At 34.5% G+C, this 22,509-nt stretch overlaps 1 protein-coding gene across 3 annotated transcripts in view; it reads left to right on the forward strand.

The window, feature by feature from the left end:
• Stag1 (stromal antigen 1) overlaps positions 1-22,509 on the forward strand; it is a 344,086-nt gene that overhangs the window by 58,811 nt on the left and 262,766 nt on the right. For all 3 annotated transcript variants that reach the window (XM_028788047.1, XM_028788048.1, XM_028788049.1), the window contains 2 exons: positions 4,512-4,612; positions 12,430-12,532. In XM_028788047.1, the coding sequence (XP_028643880.1) occupies positions 4,584-4,612; positions 12,430-12,532 (132 nt within the window). In that variant the 5' untranslated portion in view covers positions 4,512-4,583. The remainder of the gene's footprint in view (positions 1-4,511; positions 4,613-12,429; positions 12,533-22,509) is intronic.

Consider the following 22,509-nt stretch of genomic DNA (forward strand, 5'->3'; position numbering starts at 1 on the left):
TTTTTTTCTGTGATGAAACACCGTGATCAAGAGGGAAAAATAGTTCATTATTGCAGAGAGAAATCATAGCAGCAACTGACAGACATGGCAAAAGGAGCAGAAAGCTGAATTAACACTTCTTCAAATAGAAAAACAAAATGGAGAGAGTGAACTTGAAAGTGGGAAGAAGCTGTAAATCCTCAAAGCCAGTCTCTGGTGACATACTTCCTACTGGCAGCCTGGACCTCCTGGAGGTTCCATGACTTCTTCATATGGCACCACCAGTTGAGAACTAAATGTTCAAAATATGTGAACCTATGGGGGACACATCTCAGAAAACCACCACAGGGTTCCAAGGGTATGTGTAAATATAGGAAAGGAAGATTGGGTGGGGTGGGGTTGGAGTTGCTAGACAAATACAGTGTTAAAATTCTTAAGAGCAGAATAATAACAGGATCAGTAATAGCTGAGAAGGTAGGAAAATGTTTTTGGTGACGTGTATTTAATGTTAAAGTCTAAGAAAATGTTAGAATGTTGAATGTAAAAGAAAAATGCAGCTAAAGTATGACTGTTTATAAGTATTTTATGTTAAGATTGTGTGCAAACATTTTGGATAAGAAATTGAGAAGCTGTATGGAGATGCAGTTTCAGAGATAAAGCTTTGGGAAATATTTTTTAGACATGTATTGTTTGTTTTCATTTTTGTTTATTGTGACATTCTTGAGTCATGGGATTGTGTATGCATGTAGAGTCTCATTTGGGGAATTTTCTAAACTTTTCTCCTCCATTTTGATATATCTCTCCCAGCCCTTGTTTATGCTGTGTGAAAACCCTCCTTGATCTTTGTCATTGATTTAGCTAGTCACAATCATTGAGAAAGAATCTCTCAACTGTCCTTTATTTCAATGTGCACTTTTTCTTACACACAAATGCATACATATGTTTGAGGGGCATGATGTTTTGATGCATATATTATCAAATCAGAGTAATTAACATATTCATCGCCTCAAGTTTTATTATGGTGATAACATTCAAAATCATTCAAGATGCTTTAAAATGGTCTGTACATTACTGTAGTTACCCTACCATCCATCCACATTTTCTGTTGATACCTCTATTTATAGAAATTAGGTCAACTGAGTTTTGATATCTTCTTGCCCTACTGATTTTTGTTTTCTCTTGGATATATACTCAGTGAGATGGTTAGACTGCATAGCAGTTTAGTTATTCTGGTATATGTGTATTGTATGGTTTTCCACTACTAAACTAATTTACAGCTGTACTATATTCTTTCTCCACATCCTTGCCAACATATATTTATTTTTTGTTGATAGCTGGTATTAAAATGAGCTGTGGTAGTTTTGATTCACATTTCTTTGATTAGCACACTTATTTTACTCAGAAGAAGTTTTATTTATGATGATTATTACAGTGAATAAGATACAAAAAATTCCCTATCCATAGGAAGTTAATTATTTTATTATCGAGAAAACAAGACATTTTGTGAAAAAGGAAGATGTATTGCATAAGTCCTTAAAAAGATCTTAAAACAATTGCTGTTTTAACTGTGATTTTCTACCTTCAATTAGTTTTTTTAAAAAAGTCCCTCCCTCGTTTTTTGAGACAGTGTTTCTCATGTATCCTTGGCTCTCCTGGAACTTTACTTTATAGACCAGGATGGCATAGAACTCAGAGATTCACCTGCCTCTCTTTCCCAAGTGATGGGACTAAAAGCATACACTACTACCACCACCACCCAACTCTTTTTTTAAAGAAGAAAAAAATTATCCACATTAAATATATTGAAACTCTATTATTTTAATACTAGTTCTCTAACCTCTTTGTATTTATTAAACACTGCTTCCTGAGTGCATAAAGATTGGTGGGTTTTGTACAGTTTACTGTGTCTTTACAGTGTTAACTAAGGTGAATTTTTAATTTGGGAGACAAAAACTAAAACTGGTTTTAAATGGACTGTATCTAATTACCAAGCTTAAGACATTGCAAAAAAACATCATACCTTGATGGTTCAATCAGTCACAGGTCATCTAAAAACAAGACCTACAAGTCAAAATAAAACATTTCATTTCATTGAGTCATCTTACTAATAAATCATTAAAGCATCCCCCACATCCTTTTTAATTCTTTCAGGATTCTCCCTGACTTTTGTTAGTTTGTTTGATTATATCTCATTGACTTTTTTGGATGTTTAGATTTCTGTTTTTATTGACAGTTGGAATTTTTCTGTCATAAAGTCTTCAATTTTCTTCTTTCTCAGTGTCTTAGAGATGATTGGAATGTTTGTCTCATGTATACAATGTCTGAGATTCTTTAAGGTTTTTTTTTTTTTAGTGAAAATGGGTCACTTTTTAAAATTATTATATCTAGTGATGGTTTTTGTTAAAATTGGGCATCTTAAATATTTAATTCTGTGAATTACCCTGTCTCACGTTTTTGATGATGTCTATTGAGAGTTATGCATGTTACTTTTCTTAAACTATCTTTTAAAACAGTGTTTATCTTTCTTATAGATGCTCAGATGTTCATCCTGATTAACAAATAAGTAATATGATAGGTTTCACTGAAGAACTGAAACAAAAATGGAAAAAAGGTTTTGTTTACAGATTGGTTTTATTAGCCAAGATACTCATTATCAGTATCCTGTTCACTTCAGGGTCTGTCTGCTTTTATCTTCACATTTTACTAGCACAAACTTGAGCAGTTTTTGAGAGATGCAAGTTTATTTTTCTCTTTGACATCAAGCAGGCACCCAGTTCTGAGCATGCATACGTAGATAATAATTCTTGAATCTTTGTATTCAGTCTTTATTTCTAAGCTTGCCTCTTTGGTTGTCTGCTGGTCATTTCACAATCTAGGGCTCTTGAACTTTTTTCAGTTGTCTTTCTGTCTAAGAAATTTTATTGGTATGTAAGATAGGCATACAAACCAAACATTTCTTGATAATAAATTAAATAATAAATTAATTTCTTGAAATACATTAATTTTTTAAAATTTTTTGGTATACATTTAAATAGAAAACCAAGTTTACATACTGTAAACGGTCTTTATTTTTACATGATAAATTAACTCTTAGGTGGAATTCTGCTTTAGGGACCAATGCATCTTTTATATTTTTAGAGTTAATGGACATTTCATTTTTATACTTATGAATGCTGAGCGTTCACCTCACAGGAACATGCAGTACAGAATAGGAGGATGTTGAGGGCCACTTAAGTAAGTAGTTGGAAGTTCTGCTTTAATGTAAAGCCAAAATTCTGGGGCTGGAAAGATGGCTCTGTGGTTAAGAAAACTGACTACTCTTCCAGAGGCCCTGAGTTCAATTCCCAGCAACCACATGGTGGCTCACAACCATCTGTAATGGGATCTGATGCCCTCTTCTGGTGTGTCTGAAGACAGCAACAGTGTACTCACATACATAAAATAAATAAATCTTTAAAAAAAATAAAGCCAAAATTCTGATAATGATTTTAAAAGTAAAATTCAAATCAGCAATTCAAAGAGCAGTTTTTAAAATTCAGACATTTTTAAAGCTATCATAAGGGTAGTGGTGGTACACACCTTTAATCCTTAGCACTTGGGGCAGGTAGATCTCTGTGAGTTCAGCATTTAAAAATGTTTTATTGTCTTCATGAGTATATAGTTTCCATCAAGAAATCTGTTGTAATTTTTGTCTCCCCATTTGATGTGTCATGTGCTTTAAGATGTCTCTTTATCTGTAGTTAGCTTTTAAAGCAGATTTTATACTTTGGAGTATTCTGCAGGGAAAGTTTCTGTTTGCTTTTGTATCATGGTTTCTTGTGTCCACTCTATCCTATTTTTGGTCCTATGTGTTTTGTTCTTTTTTTAAATCAGATCTCCTTTCAGAGCAGTTTTAAGTTTACAATGAATTTGTTGAGAAAGTACAGGAATCTGGTGTTTGGTACCTCGTGCCTATATTTGTCACCTAGGGTTGTATACTTCTTGTAACTATTGACGCTGTTGTATTGACATTTGCCATTACCATCCAAAGTCTGTTCTTCATTATGTTGATGTTATATATCATACAGATTTAGACAAATGTACAATACTATTTATTCCTGTTTAGAAGTGTTTCACTGCACTAATATCCCATCTACATCCTAACTTCTAACAATCACTGATTGCCATAGTTTTACCTTCTCAAGAACGTTATGTAATCATAATTAGGCAATATGCAGCTTTTTCAGATGGCTCCTTTTATTTAAAGTTTTTTCATCTAATTTTATGGCTTGTTGGAGCAATTGTTTTCTACATCAAATAATATTTGTATATTGAAACTTTTTTATCTATTCACCTTCTAAAGTATTTTTTTGGTTGCTCCGAAGTTTAATCTGCTATGAATAAAGTTATAGTAAATATCTTTGTCTAAGCTTTTTGTAAATGTAGGATTTTTAACTATTTTAGATAAATATCAAATAGTGTCATTAGGTGCGATGGATTGATATTTCATGATATTAATTTTATTTAAAAATAATTTTCTTTTTAATTAACAGGTGTACCTCTGAGGTTGTATAACAAGTTTGAATTATACAGAACTTTTGTACTGTGGAATAGCTTCTCCAGCAATGATTACTTCAGAGTTACCAGTGTTACAGTAAGTATTAAAATTTTCTTTATCTTCTAGAGAAATGAGTACAGTATTACAGGGTTCTGATGAGATATATCAAATATATTCTGTTATTGAGAGAGTATATTTGAAATCTAAATATTAGGGTATGGGATTACTCTGCTTATGCTATTGGAATGTCATCACGTTTTCTGATGCTGAACAAGTCAGGTATTAATGTTCTCATATCAGGAGTCAGCCAGTTATAACACTGATTTGTCATAAATTGCATTAGAGCTGTACTTATTTCCTACATATTGATTCCAGTTTCTTTATTCTGTGCTATGTTAGTAACTGTATTGTTTGGAAAGTCTAAGATATTCAGTCTTGCTATTGAAAAAAAATTTATTAAACTTATATTGTACTTTTAAAAATACATTTACTGGTTTAATTTCTCTCACTAAGATTCCTCATATTATATTAAAGTTATGATTATTGAGGTGTTCTGGTTTCTAGAAAAATCTCAGGCGATACCAGTTTTGTGTGTGTGTGTGTGTGTGTGTGTGTGTGTGAGTGATATTATTAGATTTGTTTGTTTATTGGACAGACTTTGGGTTGGACATTATTTTAGAATTTCTAGAAAATATAACAGCAGATATTATATCTTTTATAATTTGCATCAAGCTGTAAATTGAAGATCCATGTATTTTGATTTCATGTGATAATGATAATTTAGCTATAATAAAAAGATTATCATTTAAGTAGTTATTTCTTTGATTATAGTTCTATTACAAATATCTTTTCCAGGAAATAGCCTTCTGGTTTCTCTCTTAGAAGCTTTAAGACACAAAGCTTTCCATGTGCCTTTACCTGTTTGAATAATACTTTGGTTTTTTTAAGGATTTTGAAATGTAGACAATAAAATTTAAGTATTGACTATATACTTACTCAGTTCCTCTTTACCCCTTATTTTAGGCATGTTACAGTTTGGAGGTTCATAGTATTTTCTTTCTTTACTTTGTTCTTAGGAACTCTTACTTTCTCATCCAACTTTTTGTTTATGCTTTATTTTAGATATATGTCTGGCAGAACTCCTCTGATTCTTTATAATTAGTATAGCTGTCTCTCTGTGTTCTTAAATTTCCATTTTTTACCAGCAACATATTTCACATAATGTTCCAAACCACTCCCGAAAGTACTAATAATTTTTTCTGTCGTATTGTTTTATGTCCCGGTTGGAGCATACTTACTAGATAATTAGACAGGCCCCCACATTAATTACTCATAAAATTTGAAGCAGAATTGTTTGAGTTATATTTGTACTTAAAAAGAATGTAGTGTTAATATTTAGTATTAAGTATTGTGGTTTGTAACAGAAAAAATTCACAAAATTGTAAATCTGTACCATGTGTTTGGATAGTGCATAGTGCTGATCTGAGAGCAGGGCAAATGCACTTTGGTTGAATAAGGCAGATGGAGAATAAGATTTAATAGACCTTTTAAGAGGATACATTTGTCTAAATTTTTGTGTGTGTTACTATCTTACTTAATCTACTCATCTGTCTAACTATATACTCTTGTGGTAATCTATCATTGTGACAAAAATGTCTGAACCAATTTACTTAGAAGAAGGACTTTTCCCTCCCTCTCATTTCCAATTTCAGAGATTTATCTTAGGATTAGTTGCCCTTGTTGCCTATGTGATCTTCAGGCCTGTGGGTAAGGCTGTTTATCACAGTAGGGGGTATAGGGCAAAGCAACCTGCATACTCCATAATGGCTGGGAAACAGAGCAAGGGAAAGAGTTGTAGCTCTGGAATCCCCTTCACTGATATGCATCTGTTAGGTCTCATTTCTTATAGGGCCCACTTTCTTCATTATTACCATAGGCTAGTGATCACACCTTTAAGATACAAGACTTCAGGAAACACTCACATCGTAGAATTCTTTCTCTGGTTCCTCATGCTCATTTCATAATGGGAAATGCATATTTTTTTTAATAGTCCATAGAATCTTTTCTGTTCCAGCATTGATTTTGTCCAGATTAAAAATCTCCTATGTGATAACAAAACAAAATCAATTGTAAGTCCACAAATTTATCTACCTACTTCCAAGATACAGTGTCACAAGAAAAATTCTTATTCCCAATAGGTCAAATAGGAAAACAAAATGGAGAAATTAGACCAAAGTAGGACTAGAACCCAGCAGCAAAACATTAAATCCTATAGCTCTATGTTTGTAATTCTGAGCACATGGTAGTGTTATGAACACCAAAGAGCTTGGACAGTTGCTGCTTTTAAGGCCACTCTATTATACTAATATAGCTGGACCTGGAGCTTTATCTATGTTCCTGGCATCTCTGACTATGCTATCTCCATTATAGCTTCAGCCTCACCCTCACAGATTCCCTCAGCACCTTGCCAGTGGTTGAAGACGAGAAATGTGAACTTGGTGTGTACTGTCTCGCTTTTGTTTTGAAATCTTATGGAAGCCTCCATGATTCTTACATCCATGTCAGATACCTCATATCTGCTCTTTACTTCATATTTGCATTCCAGCAAACCCAACATTATGTACATGATGGCAGGGTCTGCTACCACTGCAACTGCACTCAGTTTCCCAAGTGGCCCTGTAAGCTGTTTGAGTGTGGAATTTTTGAGCAGCCAACTGGAGTTTCTTCAAAGAAATGTCTTTCTAGGTTCTCTTGTCAGTCCTGTGCAGGTGTCATGAGTGAGGAGCTTGATGCTCTTGTTGTTACGTTGCAGTGCACAGACTTTGTTTTAACGGTGGTACTAAGCAACACCAGCCACACCCTCTTTGGTAGTACCGTTAGCCATGCTTACATTTTTCATGGAACCTCCACAGTTTCTATGCTCTGTAATGTTTGGCTCTCAATTATTGTAAGTTTGGCCAAAAGAAGTTACCAGTATCCATATTGCTTCCTTAGTGCTGTGCTGTCTTTATTTCCTCTGCCGGAAGCCTTTTTTCAGATTCAATGTTTATTTATTTAATGTATATGAGTACATTGTAGCTGTCTTCAGACACACCAGAAGAGGTCATCAGATCACATTACAGATGGTTATGAGCCACCATCTGGTTGTTAGGAATTGAACTCAGGACCTCTGAAAGAACAGTCAGTGCTCTTAACCACTGAGCCATTTCTCCAGCTCAACTTTTTGTTTTGCAGTAATAGTGATTTAAAAAAATCAGCGAATAGGAAAGACAGAAAGGCCATTTTTCAGATTACCCATTCTATATTCTTGGTTTACTTATATACTATAATTACTGATGGATTTGTCTGTAATTGTTCTTTTTAATTATTAAGCAGCGTCAACATATTATGTTACTATATATTTATATTCTGTAAGTATCCTAGCTCAGGATAAATACTGTATGTCTAACAGATTCATGCTTTGCTGTCATTGTGTTTGTAGGTATTAATGAACTAGCCATAAATATATAGTTACTGGTACTATGCAGGAAAGATTGGTTGTATTATGAAAATTTTAACACATTTAATACTTTGACAGGTGAGGCAGTACTGAGAATTGAACTTGGGCCTTACACATGTTAGATAAGCACTCTATTACTTAGCACCACCCCCGGTCCTAACTTTTTTATGATTAACTTTTTGAGTTATATGAAATTAGGTTTGTGAATAGAGAGAAATGATAATCATAGTAGACCTCCAAGTCACTGAAGAAATGTATCCCTCTTCTCCCCTAGCAGTGGGAAACAACTGAGGTTCAGGAGGTTGGTAGAGAGAACATAATTAGATCCTTATAATTAATAAATAACTGTGAATGCAGTGTAGTAATTACAGGAGTAGAAAGGTAAGCACTAGAAAGATGTGTAAGGAAGAATTTGAAATACCTAAGCCTAAGTTGCTAAATTGATTGGTGAAAATGACAATTTTATGAGGTATAATATGATGATGTTACATAATTATAGCTGATGTCCTGTAATTTTGCAATGTGAATGTTGCCCATTTATAGAGATTGAAAAGAAGCTGCTCAAAATTTGAATTCATGCATCACTGTCCCAGTATTTCTGCTGTATCAGTCTTAAATAGAATTTGGGATATATAGTATGACAAGCTTATTTATGTGGATAGTTGATTCAGGTACTTTTACAATAATGCAACATTGAAATTTTCCTGGGTAGTCATTGATAGAAGAATATTTAAATGAATTCTACATGCCTTATTTTAACCTTTATGGTGCCCCATGTATTTATTAGTAACATTGTATTAGTAATATGGAATAAATTCAGCTACTTAAAATTGAAACACATATGCACATATATGCATACACATATATTGAAGTATATACATATATATCTTATATACACACATAGAAAATATTTTAGTAGATATTTATTTTTAACATTGTTTTTATAAATATGTATTATGAGTGTTTTATGTTCATGCGTGTATGTGTAGCACATGCATGCTTGGTGCTTGGAGAAGCCAGAAGGTGAATACCTTGAAACTGGCTTTACAGAGAGTTGTTAATTACCGTGTAGGTTCTGGGAACTCAACCTGGGTTCTGCGCAGGGATGAAGGACTCATACCTACTCATTCCTCTCTCTCCCCGCTGTAGTAGGATATTAATCTGACTATTAGTGCTATGGCCCAGAGTGAGGCTGAAGGACTGAGGTGAGGAAAACACAGCTTTTTCTTGTCTTTTCCCACCTTTTGATACTAAAGACTTACTCTACATGCTAATAAGTAAGCATATACACAAAAAAGTGTACAACCCATCAACAATACTTCTGATTTTTTAAACTGGCTGCAGTTGACAGTATTATTAATCAATACTTACCTGCCGATTATTCTAGCACAAATTAATTTCACTAATGGTTTGCTTTCTATATGATGGAACTGGAGTTCTCCTATAGTTGTATTGGAGCTCTCTCTAATTTCAAAAGCTTTTAGCTAGTTTGCCAGTTAAGATAAATACAAAACATTTGCATTTCAATATCCTCCCATAGAAATACAAGAATTCAAATTTTGTTTTTGAAATTTAACTGACTCTACCATGTATTAGATCTGTGGTTGTGGATCAGTTTATTAGATGCTCTCATTTATAAAACTCAGATAGTAAAAAAGATTTTTATTTTTTAGTGCATATGTTTTCCTAAAATATCCTTACAGCAGCATATGCTAGATCACATGAGAGAGTATTTCTTTGTACTGTAGTAAAGAATAAGAGCAAATGAAGAATTGGAACAATCAAAAATGACTAAACTAGATCAAGGATCGATAGAGAACTGCTAATAGTTCAGATTTTTTGAAGGTTACCCCTCCTCCACAAAACCCAAAAGAAAATAATAAGATTACTAGTAGAGAGGTCTCATAAGACTCGAACTTTTCCAAACAGTTATAGGTAGCTAAAGGCTATTAGGAGAAATAGTTCATGAGGCCCTGTCTCTTCCTGTAGGATTTATTAGGCAGTTAACGTTTGCTGGGGTAGTGGCTCACAAGGCCATTCCCCTCTTCAAAGATGTATAGACAGTTAACCTTTGCTAGGGAGATTTTTGTTTTGTCCTATATGGTATAATTGCCTTTATAACTGTTCATACTCCTGTAAGTAATCCTGATTAAAATCAGTGTTTCACCTGGAAAAAAAATAAAATTTTTTTGAATATAGCTGTGTTTGTTCATTTATATATTGTCTATGTTTACATCTGTCCTGTGGTGCCAGAGTCTAGTAGTAGACTGGAAGATTTACAAGCCTAAAATAATTACTGGGTGGACCTTTAAGATAAAGCTTGTTGAGCCTTGATTATTATTCAAAACATTATATTGGAAATATATCTGGCATTTTTCAGATTTCACATTGCCATTGAAGATTTGCAAGTAAGTGATGTGAAAATGTTACTAGCAGTAGTATTATAGACAGGCTCCCACATGGAGATATGTAAAATAGTCACCAGCATAGTGGATATGGTGAAGACAGGGAGATAAAATGATTTTTTTAATTTTATTTTTTCTCTTATTTTTTTTTAATGTCATGTTAATCTTGGAACAGATGAGAGACCACTATTTTTACTTTTTCTTCCCCCAATACTGCCAGATCCTTCCCTCTTTGGATCTACCTACATTCATATTTTTTTCTGGTGAGAGATTGCTACACTGAAAAGGAGCTTTTGTGTTTGCAAGAGGCACAATAGATTAATACAATTTTATGAATCTGAATAACAGACAGAATAATTCTGAAGATGCTAAATTTTATAGTAATTTTAAATATACATTAATTTTAAAAATTAGTTGATTAATGTTATTTCTATGGATATAGATTCAGAAGCAAGTCAAGTCTAATTGGACTTAATTTTAGTTTTGAATTTGAGGTGACTTAAAGAAGCCTTTCATTCTTCAAGTTAATACTCTTGAGTTAAAGATCTGGAATGCAGTCAAATGTTAAGGCATTAAAATTATTTATATAGAAGCTGCATATTATGTGTAAGGTCATCAAAGGAATGCGATGTAGTACAATAAAAGTAGCAGAAAATCTGAAAATAAAAATTGAACTTTAAGGAAGAGTTCAAAACAAAGGGGATAGCAAGAATAAGAAGAGTATTAATGAAGCACATTGAGAAATTTGTGAGTTGGACTTACTAGTGAGTATGCATTCTTTTTTTTTTTTTAATTTCAGTTTTCTGAAGACCTTTAAAAGTGTTCTTGAGGTGTAATTTAGTCCTGTTGATTAGTCAGAATCAGAGATGGAATATTTATGAATCTTGTAAGTCAATTTAGTACAATATAACTATTATAAACAGTTTAATTGTGTAAACTTAGAATGAAGTAAATCAGTGTCCCGGATGGCTTAGAGGTTAAATGCAAATGTTTACAGGCAAGAGTACTGTGGGATGACCACATGCTTGTATATCACACATGTACATATTGTGAAAAAAAGAAAATGAAATAAGTCACATTAAAATAAAACACTCAAAATTCACTATTTCACAGCTATAAGGTAAATTGCTATCTTGAGGTTATTTTTACCTCAGACATGTGGTATAAGTTGATTTTCTTTTTTCCTTTATTTGGAATTAAGTTTTAATCATAGGCCGTTTTTTTACTTTCTAGTGCTGGCATGTTGATAGTTTAAAGTTGGTTACAGGCAGAATATTTATACCAAGAAACCCAGCAAATGCTACATGTAATGATTTCGTGTGTTAGCTGTACAAGTAACAAAATGATAAATTGTTACTAATGTGGAATAAACGTAAAGGTGCATCAGATAGTCAGTTATGATAACTTCAAAGTTGGAAATACTATTTCAGTATTGAGAACTGTTATGTGATTCAGCACAAAAGTCAATGTATCTACTGCCGAGTGACATTCCAATAGGGGTCTCTTTCATTGCACTTAATCCTAGTCATTAAAAAGAACACTAATAATAGAGTTTGTCAAAAATAGTCGTGTTGACATCCATTTGGCTGAGTGAAATTTACAATCAAGAGGATTTTATTTTTTATTATTGTACATCATTTGTGTACTACTGATCTTTCAGATGCAATTATTTTGGAGAAGTACATATATTTACTAGCATATACTGATAGTCTTACATGAGTTTATACATTTCCCTTCAAGCCATTTTTTTATCTAAAGAATTATTCTTTCAGTCATATTTATATTTTATAGATTGAGTAGCTGTCATTTCCACATTAAATTTATTCGTTTTTATTTTGAGGATAAATTTTATTAGTGCTATGACATTGGATAGAAAGTGTATATTTTTTGGTTTATTGAAGTTTCTGAAAATGTTAAACTGCTGCTTTTATCAGTGATCCTAGGGAAGGGAAGTAATAGAACAGAATTGCGTTATATTTATTTGTTAATTTGTTCACTACAATTTCTAGGGATTCAACTAATGAAACTACTGCCCATTCTGATGCTGGCAGCGAACTTGAAGAAACAGAGGTCAAAGGAAAAAGAAAAAGGGGTCGTCCTGGCCGGCCTCCAGTATGTATTATTTTTTGTCTTTATGCTTCAGTGCTTTCCCATAAATAAGCTTGAAATGAGTTGTCAGTTGTAGTATTAATGCTGTTAATATTTTATGTTTTTACTCCAGTAACATAGAAGAGATTCTTGGGAACTTTGCTTTGACTTAGCAGTTTCAGAGAAAGGAAATTTGTAGCATCTTCACTGTCTGTACTTGAAAGTACAGAGGGAATGTCAAATGAATTACAGTTAAGACATACTGCTCTTTGCCCTCAACTTTTTTTTTTCCTTCTGGTAATTCCTTAAAGTCCAGGCAAGTTTTAATATATAGGCTTAATGATTCATGAGTTAAAAATTTAGAAGAGTGCAAGGTGTCACTACTTTGAGGGGTATCTTTATAAAGTCTCTGCACTTCAATTAGCAATTAAGTATAATAAACTTTGAGAGATAGTACAAATGTATCAATATGTTAATATTTACATTTTTATTAATCTGTGATCTGATTTGCTATTGTAGCAAGTTGTTTTTTTTTTTTTTTTATGAAAGCTCTTAAAAAAATCTTAGCTTTCTTTATAGAAGATATAGTAGCATAAATTTTCCTGCATTTTCATTTTAAGCTTCAAAAGATATATCAGTATGGGCAGTTTTGATTCATCTCTCTACCTTTTTCTCTTCCTATGCCATTTTAAAAGATAAATCTAAACATTTCTTCTGTAACTATTTCAGTGTATGTGTTTTTGTATTTGAATAAGCTATCCTCTGTTCAGCCTACAATCAGCATTGAAAGCTTTTTGTGTCTTCAAAAGGTGTGAGTGTTTCTCCCCACCAGAAACCAAGCTGTCACTTTGTAGCATTAATCATCAGCTAGGTGTTCTACATACTGCTTCACTTTTGGTGTAGTATCTGATATCAGTGTTGAGGTCTCTGTCTCCAATATTTTTACCATCTCCCTCCCTAATTTCATTTGTAAGTCCTTCCTGTTTGTTTTCCCTCTGCTTTTAACTAACTGTCTATATGAGATTCTCCCAATCTGCCCTTTGGATTTCATAGATTTATTTGAACAGCTCAAAGAATTTAGGGAGACTCCTTTCACAGAATTTAGGCACACTGCTTTAACAGTTTATTATCATTATTACAACTGAACACATACACAGGGCAAGGCATGGGTTAAAGACTTTCAGTGCCAATTAATTTGTGTCATTTTTCAGAAACTTTATCATAGTTAGCTATCTAGCATCCCTTTGAGTCCTGTTCTTTTGGCTTGTTGTGGAAACTTCATCAGATATATGCTGCTTTTAGATTGGCTAAGGAAAATCATTAAGACTTGTTTGTGTTAGCATTCTTCTTGCTCTTACTTTGTATGTCATTCTGCTCTGCAGACTATGGAGCAAGACCCTTTTTTGTTAAGAGAAGGATCTTAGGAGTTTCTTTTGGGCAAGATGTGATAATAGAACACTGACTAGTGTCCTATTGCTGAGAAGAAAGACCATGCCCAAGGCAACTCTTATATAAGAAAGCATTTAATTGAGGCTTGCTTCCAGTTTCAGAGGCTCAGTCCATTATCTTCATGGTGGGGATCATGGTAGCACATGGTAGGACATGGTGCTCGAGAAGTAGCTATGAGTTCTACATTTAGATCTTCAGGCAGCAGGAGGAGAGAGAGACCGGGCATGGCTTGGACCTTTAAAATCTCAAAACCCCTCACTAGTGATATACTTCCTCCAACAAGACAACACCTCCTAATCCTTCCCTAGTGCCACTCCGTGATAAAGCTCAGCATTCAAATATATGAGCCTGTGAGGGCTGTTCTTATTCAAACAGCTACAATGTTTGACCACTTACTGTGTATATAGGAAGATCAGATTAAAAAAAAAGATTTATTTATTTCATGTATATGGGTACACATTGGAGTTGTCTTTAGACACATTAGAAGAGGGCATTGTATCCTATTATTGATGGTTGTGAGCCACCAGGTGGTTGTTGGGAATTGAACTCAGGAGCTCTGGAAGAGCAGTTAGTGCTCTTTAACTGCTAAGTCATCTCTCCAGCCCTGATAGGTAGATCTATTATAGTGAGTTATTCAATATGATTTTTAAAAATGTGGTTGTTATTTCCCTTTTGCTAGAATTTCTATTTAAGGCCCACCCTTCAAACAAAACATGAGAAAAGACTTCTGTTTGATAATGTAGAATGTAGTTGCTTCTTGTATACGTTTTGACTGTATGATCTTTAGTTAATGGGCAAAAACTGGAGAAAGACATGCTTTGTAGTCTTTGTTATACTTGCTCATTTGAAGAAGTGTTTGTTCATATAGCTTTCCTTACACAAACATTTTGGGAAGAGTGAAGGATGCTACCATGTGATTATTCTGAGAGTATAGGCAGGTTACTTTGCTTTTCTGGGACTCATAGAAATTTGTTTTCCAAATTAAAGATTTCAGATTAAAGACTGCTTGTATAATTTTCCTTTAAGATAATTAATCACCCTTTGAACAGGTTGTAGTGGTATTTTAATTTTGATGTGTATACAGCTAAGCCTCAGTGTGCTGTTCTTGGTTTAAAGGTTTGTATATCTAAATGATTACCTCTTTTGTTGTGCCAAATATGACTGAAGTTTTGATGGAACTCTGTGGTCATCAGAATGATCATATTTGAGTCATGTCAAAGATAACCTATTTTCAAAAATGATAAGACATTTCCTATAAAACATCTCTGTTTTGAGTGGTCTCAAATTTTGGTTGGTACACATTTGAAACTATTTTGCTAATCGCATTTCCCATTTCTGGTTTTTTTTTGTAGTTTACATTTTTTAGTGTGTTTGTGTGTGTGTGTACACACATACACATATACTCTTTTATGTATATGTACAAACATGCCTATGGAGGTCAAAGGCCAGTTTGCAGAAGTTTGTTCTCTCCCTCTAATGTGTGGGTTCTGGGAAAGATATTCAGTCAGGCTTAACAACAAGTTCCTTTACATACTGAGACTACTTGCCAGTCCTTTTAATTTTCTTTTTGAAAATATTAATTGGCATATAATTTTGTGTATTTATGTGATACTTTTCTTTTTGTGAGTGTGACTTGTGTATATGTGTGAATGAACATGTTTATTTGTATGTTGGCACTTGTTTCTGCTTGTGTATTTGTGTGGGATATCTGTGCTTTAAATTCATATGTAGAGTCTTCCTTAAATGCTTTTCACCATATTCATTGAGGTAGTTTTTCAGTTGAATCTAGAGCTTGTATATGTATCCTAGACTAACTAGTCAGCTTGTTACCTCAGGTTTCTCAGGTTGGAATTAGAGGCAGGCCATCTTGCCCACCCACCATTATATATACATGGGTTCTGGGATTCAAATTCTGGTCTCCAGACCTATCTGTCACTAAGATCTTTCATTGAGCCCTAAAGTATTTTTGATACATATATACAATGTAAAGTGACTAATTCAGACTATTAGTGTATCCATTCATATTAGACATAACAATTTTATGGTAAGCATGTTCAAAATTGTATTCTAATCATTTTAAATTATAAATTTATTGTTAATTATAGTCATTCTACTAGGTTATAGAACATTAGACTCAAATCCTTCTAATTGTAATTTATTATTTAATCAACTTCTGTATTATATCCCTCTGTCTCTCCACATGTCCTTCCCAGCCTATGTTAACCACTGTTCCTTTCTCATTTTGAGGTTTGTTTAAGCTTCTGTGGATATTTAGTAGGTCTTTCTTTGTGTGTGCTTGATTTTCTTTCACTTGATAGAGTAGGTTGGTTCTTATTGTCAAAAATGGCAGGATTCTGTCCCTTTTTATGTATTTATACTACATTTTCTAGTTAATAGATGGCTAAATCGATTGTGTAGATTGGTTTATTACAAGTAATTCTGCAATAAGTATAGGATTGTTGTTAGATGTGTTTTGAATATACTTTCTTTTTCTTTTAATATACATATCTCGAAATGAGATTGCTGAGACATAGCATTTCTAGTTTAATTTTGTAAGAAGTCTCTGTACTGTTTCTATAATGATTGTTCTGATTTACATTCTTTCAGTAGTATGAGAATTATCCAGTTTCTTTATCTCCATTTGTATTGGTTAGTATCTTGTTAGTAACAGACATCATTGGAGTGAGATGGTATCTTTCAATGGTTTTGATTGGCATTTCCCCAATGATCAGTCAGTCATAGTAAGTATATTTTCATTTAACTATTGTTTGTTGCTATCCTCTTTTAAAAATTCATTTCTATTTTTTATTTTTAATTTGAATTCCTTATATAATTTATATATTGGCCTTACAGTTAATTAGGAAATGTTTTTCCCCATTTGACAAGACATCTTTTTGTTCTATATTGCTTCCTTTTGCCATGTGAAAGCATTTTAGTTTGACAGGATCCCATTGTTCTTTTTGTTACATGTAGTTTGAGATCTTTCCCCAAAAGTCTTTTTTTTCTTTTTTTAGAATTATTTATTTTGTGTATATGAGTACACTGTAGTTGTTGTCTTCAGACATACCATAAGAGGGCATCAGATCCCATAACAGCTGGTTGTGAGCCACCATGTAGTTGCTGGGACTTGAACTCAGGACCTCTGGAAGAGCAGTGCTCTAAACCACTAAGCCATCTCTCCAGCCTTTCTCAAAAGTCTTTATCATTGTTATTGTTGCAGGGTCTTTCCTATTTTTGTTTTTCTTGCCAGGTTAATGGTTTTGGTTGTGCATTTAAATTTGTTACATTGTTTTTATAACTGGGTAGAGATCTTTTCACCTTTCTGCATATACATCCATGTGTTGACTCTCTTTTCTCTGATGTATGATCTTGGAGATTATAATTTAGAAAAAAACCTCAATTGATTATTTCTGGATTCTTGATTTGTTCTGTTGTCCTAGACCACTTCTTTTGGAGGCCAGTAATGTGTTCTTTTATTATATAGCTTTATAGTGTGTTTTGAAGTTAGGTATTTTGATACTTCTACTTTTGTCTTTTTTTTTTCCCCCCTCAGGATCACATTGGCTATTCAGATTTTTGTCTGGTACCATTTAATTTTTTAGAATTATTGTATTTGTTTGAAAAATACTGGTTTTTTGATAAGTATTTTGTTGACTGTTTAGATTGTGTCAAACATTCAAAACAGTTTTACAATATTAAATACTTCAGTTTTTGAATGTGGGATATATTTACACTACTTTGTATTCTCTTTATCTTGATTTATCACCATTTTGTAATTTTCATTATAAAGTTTAAAACATTTTTTGGTTTAAGTTTATCTTTTAGTTATTATAATTTATCCTTTTTCTATTCTCATTTTTATTAGTTCTTTGAGACTTTCATTTGGTATATTTTGGTCATATTCACCTTTCTCCCGAATCCTTCCAGAACCTTCCTCAATTCTCTTCTCAGACCAATTGTGTCTTTAAAAAAACCCAAAACAATGCTGGGTGTTGGTGACACATGCATTTAATTCTTGTGCTCAGCAGGCAGAGGCAGGTGAATCTCTGTTTGAAGCCAGCCTGGTCACAGATCCAGGATAGCCAAGGCTATACAGAGAAACACTGTTTTGGGGGATGAGGGGAGCGGGAACAAAAACAAAAATCCAAAACCCAGAATATATAGTTTATTCTGCTTATATACTTTTGGATGGGTAGTCTTAATTGTATGGTGTGGTGTGTCTACCAGAGAATGCATCCTTCATGAAAACTATCTCTCCCTCTCATGGCAACTGTCTCACTACATGTAGCTCTTAGCTAGGGGCTGGACTTCATGCCCACTTCCATTTTCTATTCTAGATGAGTAAGTAGACTGACAGATGGACTGACTGACGGGCTGACTGACCGATTGATTGATTCATTCATTCATTTGGGTTAATCCTGCACAGGTTTTATTCATGCTGTCTCAATTGGTAAATTCATATCTACAACTTCCCTGCTGTGTCTAGAAAATACTGTTTCCTTGTGGCCATTCACCACATAAGGTTTTTATAAACTTGCTTCATTCTTTACCATGGTTTTTGAGCCCTTGGTAGAGGGCTGGAACACACTGCAGTCTCTGTTTCTTTACGCCTTGATCAGTTGTGGTTCTCTGTGTTAGTTGCTGTCTGCTAAAGTAAAGAAAGCTTCTCTGATGGGGGTGTGCACTAATATGCAGGGATAGTATTAAATGAGCAGAGCTCAGTTTAATACTGTGTCTGTTTAGCAGCGTATTAATTAGTAGTTGGTTCTTCCCTAGAGAGCTCCAGTAAAGATGCCAGCTATAGATTTTAACTGGTGGAGCTATGTCCCTGTCACTATTGTATCAGCGGACATGTCTAGCCAGTCTGGGTCATTTTTTAAGCTAAAGTTCACATTTGAGTAAGATTTTTTCTTCTTTTCTCTTTTAGTAGTACATATAGCACATGCTAGCACTGTGGAAGCTAGACAGTAGGGATGAAGCTATGGGCCAATACCAGCTTGATTTCTTCTTGGTCTAGGACTTAAGTATATTCTGTCTTCAGAATAACATCCTATTGTCAAGTTCTTGTGGGTGATCCGGAACATTGACATTGGCCTGTAATGTTCGAGGGTCTGTGGGGTGTACTTGTGTTCTGCTCCAAAATAGACAACCCGTTCCATGAAACTGGTCTTTTTATTTGTTATCCTGTGGTGCCTAGTACTGGCACTTTTGCCTCATTTTAGGTAATTCCATTGAAACTCTTTATATGTATGCGTTTATATAATTTAAGAATCTTTTCCATTAGGAGGTTTCCATATGAAAATTTCAATGTCTTTAGTGTTAGTTCTCTCTCCTGCCTTCCATAATCTTCTCTGCGTGTTCTTCTATCCCGTGTACACTATACATCCTTTCTCTATTATTTTACACTTTAACACATTGTACCACTTTGTTCTATCTCTCCTGCCTTGAGCATAAGCACTCCCCATATCCTCTTCCTAATTTCCTGATCTCTATGGGTATTCCAGATGTTAATACATGTTATCTAAAGATTCAAGGCTAACATCTTCAAATGAGAGAAAAATATACAACATTTATCTTTCTGAGTTAGAATCACTGAACTCAGAATGACTATTTCCATCTCTATCTTTAATTTCAATTTTCTTAACTGCTGAATAATATTCCACTGTGTAAATGTACCTTCTTTTCATTATCCACTCATCAGTTTGTGGCTGTTTCTGTTTCCACCCAGTGTCAATAGATCGGTAATAAAAATGGATGATCAGATATTTTTATAGTAGGATATAGAGTTCTTTGGATAGATGCCTAACAACATTATAGATGAATCATATTGTAGACCTATTTGTAGCTTTGCATGGAACCTTCATACTAATTTTTATAGGCTGTACCAATTTGCATTACAGCCATCAATGAATAAGTGCTCACCTTTCCCCAAATCCTTGTCAGCATTTCATTTTTGGTTCTTACCCATTCTCATTGGAATTTAAAAACCTCAAGGTAATTATAATTTGCATTTCTTACCCAATAGCTAGGGATACTTAATGTCTTAGGGTTTCTGTTTTCTTTTTTTCCTTATTAAATTACTTTATTTATTTACATCCTAAATGTTGTACCCACCTTTCAGGTCCCTCCTTCCTGAGTTCTTCACCCTCTCCCACTTCCCCTTTGTGTCTGAGATGATGCTTCCTTGACCCCCATTCCCACCTCACCCCTGGCGAGCATCCCCCTTTCCTGTATCATCAAGTTTCTTTCTTTTTAAAGGGTGAGTTATTCATTCATTCATTCATTCATTCATTCATTCATTCTATATGAATATACTGTAGCTGTGTTCAGACATACCAAAAGAGGGCATTGGATTCCATTATAAATGTGTGTGAGCCACCATATAGTTTCTGGGAATTGAGCTCAGGACCTCTGGAAGAGCAGCTAGTGCTCTTAACCACTGAGCCATCTCTCCAACACTCTATCAAGTTTCTACAAGATTAAGGGCACCTTCTTCCACTGAGATCAGACAAGTCAGTCCTCTGCTACATATGTGCCTGTGGCCACTGACTAGTCCATGCATACCCTTTAGTTGGCGAGTTAGTTTCCAGGAACTCTGAGGGGCCCAGGTTAGTTGATACTCACATTCTTCCTGTTGGGTTGCAATACCCTTCAGCTCCTTCAGTTCTTCCTCTAATACTTTCAGACTGGTCCCCAACCTTAGTCCAGTGGTTGGCTCTAAGTGTCTGCCTCTATCTCAGTCAGCTTCTGGAAGAGCTTCTCAGAGGACAACAAGGCCCCAGTAATAGGGTCAGGGTTTGATGTCAGCTCATGGGATGGATTCCAAATTGGGTCAGTCACTTCCTGGCCTTTCCTTCAGTCTCTGCTCCCTTTTTGTCCCTGTATTTCCTTTAGACAGGTACAATTCTGGGTTAAATTTTTTTTTAAGATGAGTGGGTGGCCTCATACTCTACTACTACTAGAGGCCATGACTATCTACTGGAGGTGGTCTCTTCAGGCTTTATTTCCCTACTGTTGAGCATTTCAGCTAAGGTCATCCCCATTGAGTCCTGGGAGACTCTCACATCCTAGGTCTCTGGAACTTTGTAGAGGTTCCCCTTCCCGCACGCCACACTGCCGCATATGTCCATTCATTCTCCTGGTGTTCTGGGCTTCTCTCCTGTCTCCCCCCGCCCCATACCTGACCCTGCCCCCTTTTCCTCTGTATTTACCATCTCCCACTTACTTCCCTCCCTCCTTCTGCCTCTTATGATTATTTTGTCCCCCCTTCTAAGTGGAATTGAAGTATCCATACTTGGGCCCTCCTTTTTGATAAGTTTTCTACAGTCTGTGAGTTGTATCATGAGTATTCTGTACTTTTTGGGTAATATACACTAATCCGTGAGTATCATGCATGTCCTTTTGGGTCTGGGTTTCCTTACTCAGGATGATATTTTCTGGTTCCATACATTTGCCTGCAGAATTCATGGTGTCCTCATTTTAAATATTTGAATCATATTCCATTGTATAAATGAACCACATTTTCTATCCAGTCTTCAGTTGAGGGACATCTGACTTGGTTTCAGCTTATGGCTATTACAAATAAGGCTGCTATGAACATATTGAAACACGTTTCCTTGTGGTATGGTGGAAATCTTGGGTATATGCCCAGGAATGATATAGCTGGGTCTTCGAGTAGAACTGTTTCCAATTTTCTGAGGAACTGCCAGATTGATTTCCAGAGTGACTGTACCAGTTTACAACCCCACCAGCAATGGAGAGATGTTCCTCTTTCTCCACATCCTCATCAGCATTTGCTATCACTTGAATTTTTGATCTTAGCCATTCTGACTAGTGTGAGGTGGAATTTCAGGGTTGTTTTGATTTGCATTTCTCTGATGACTAAGGATGTTGAACATTTCTTTAGGTGTTTCTCGGCCATTCGAGTTTCCTCAGTTGAGAATTCTTTGTTGAGCTCTGTACCCCATTTTTAATAGAGTTATTTGGTTGTCTGGAGTCTAGTTTCTTGAATTCTTTGTATGTATTGGATATTAGCCCTCTATCGGATGTAGGATTGGTAAAGATCCTTTCCCATTTTATTGGTTCCTGTTTTGTCCCATTGTCAGTGTCCTTTAGATAAATCCTTAGCCAGACTAAGCAGAGGGCACAGAGACAGTATCCAAATTAATAAAATCAGAACTGAAAAGGGAGACTTCCAGAAACTGATGAAATTAAAAAAATGATCAGATCCTACTACAAAAGTTTATACTCAACAAAACTGTAAAATCTGGATTAAATGGACAATTTTCTAGACACATACCAGGTTCCAAAGTTAAATCTGGAGCAGATAAACTATATAAACAGTTCCATAACCCCTAAAGAAATAGCAGCAGTCATTAAAAGTCTCCCCACCAAAAAAAGCTCAGGGCCAGATCGTTTTAGTGCAGAATTCTGTCAGACTTTCCAAGAAGACTTAATACCAATTCTCTTCAAACTATTCCACAAAATAGAAACAGAAGGAACACAAAAGAAGGAAATTTTGAATCATATCAAATGATTTATATCTATTAAAA

This window comes from Grammomys surdaster, unplaced genomic scaffold (assembly GCF_004785775.1).
Source record: "Grammomys surdaster isolate TR1022 unplaced genomic scaffold, NIH_TR_1.0 125698, whole genome shotgun sequence".
NCBI classification, from domain to species: Eukaryota; Metazoa; Chordata; class Mammalia; order Rodentia; family Muridae; genus Grammomys; species Grammomys surdaster.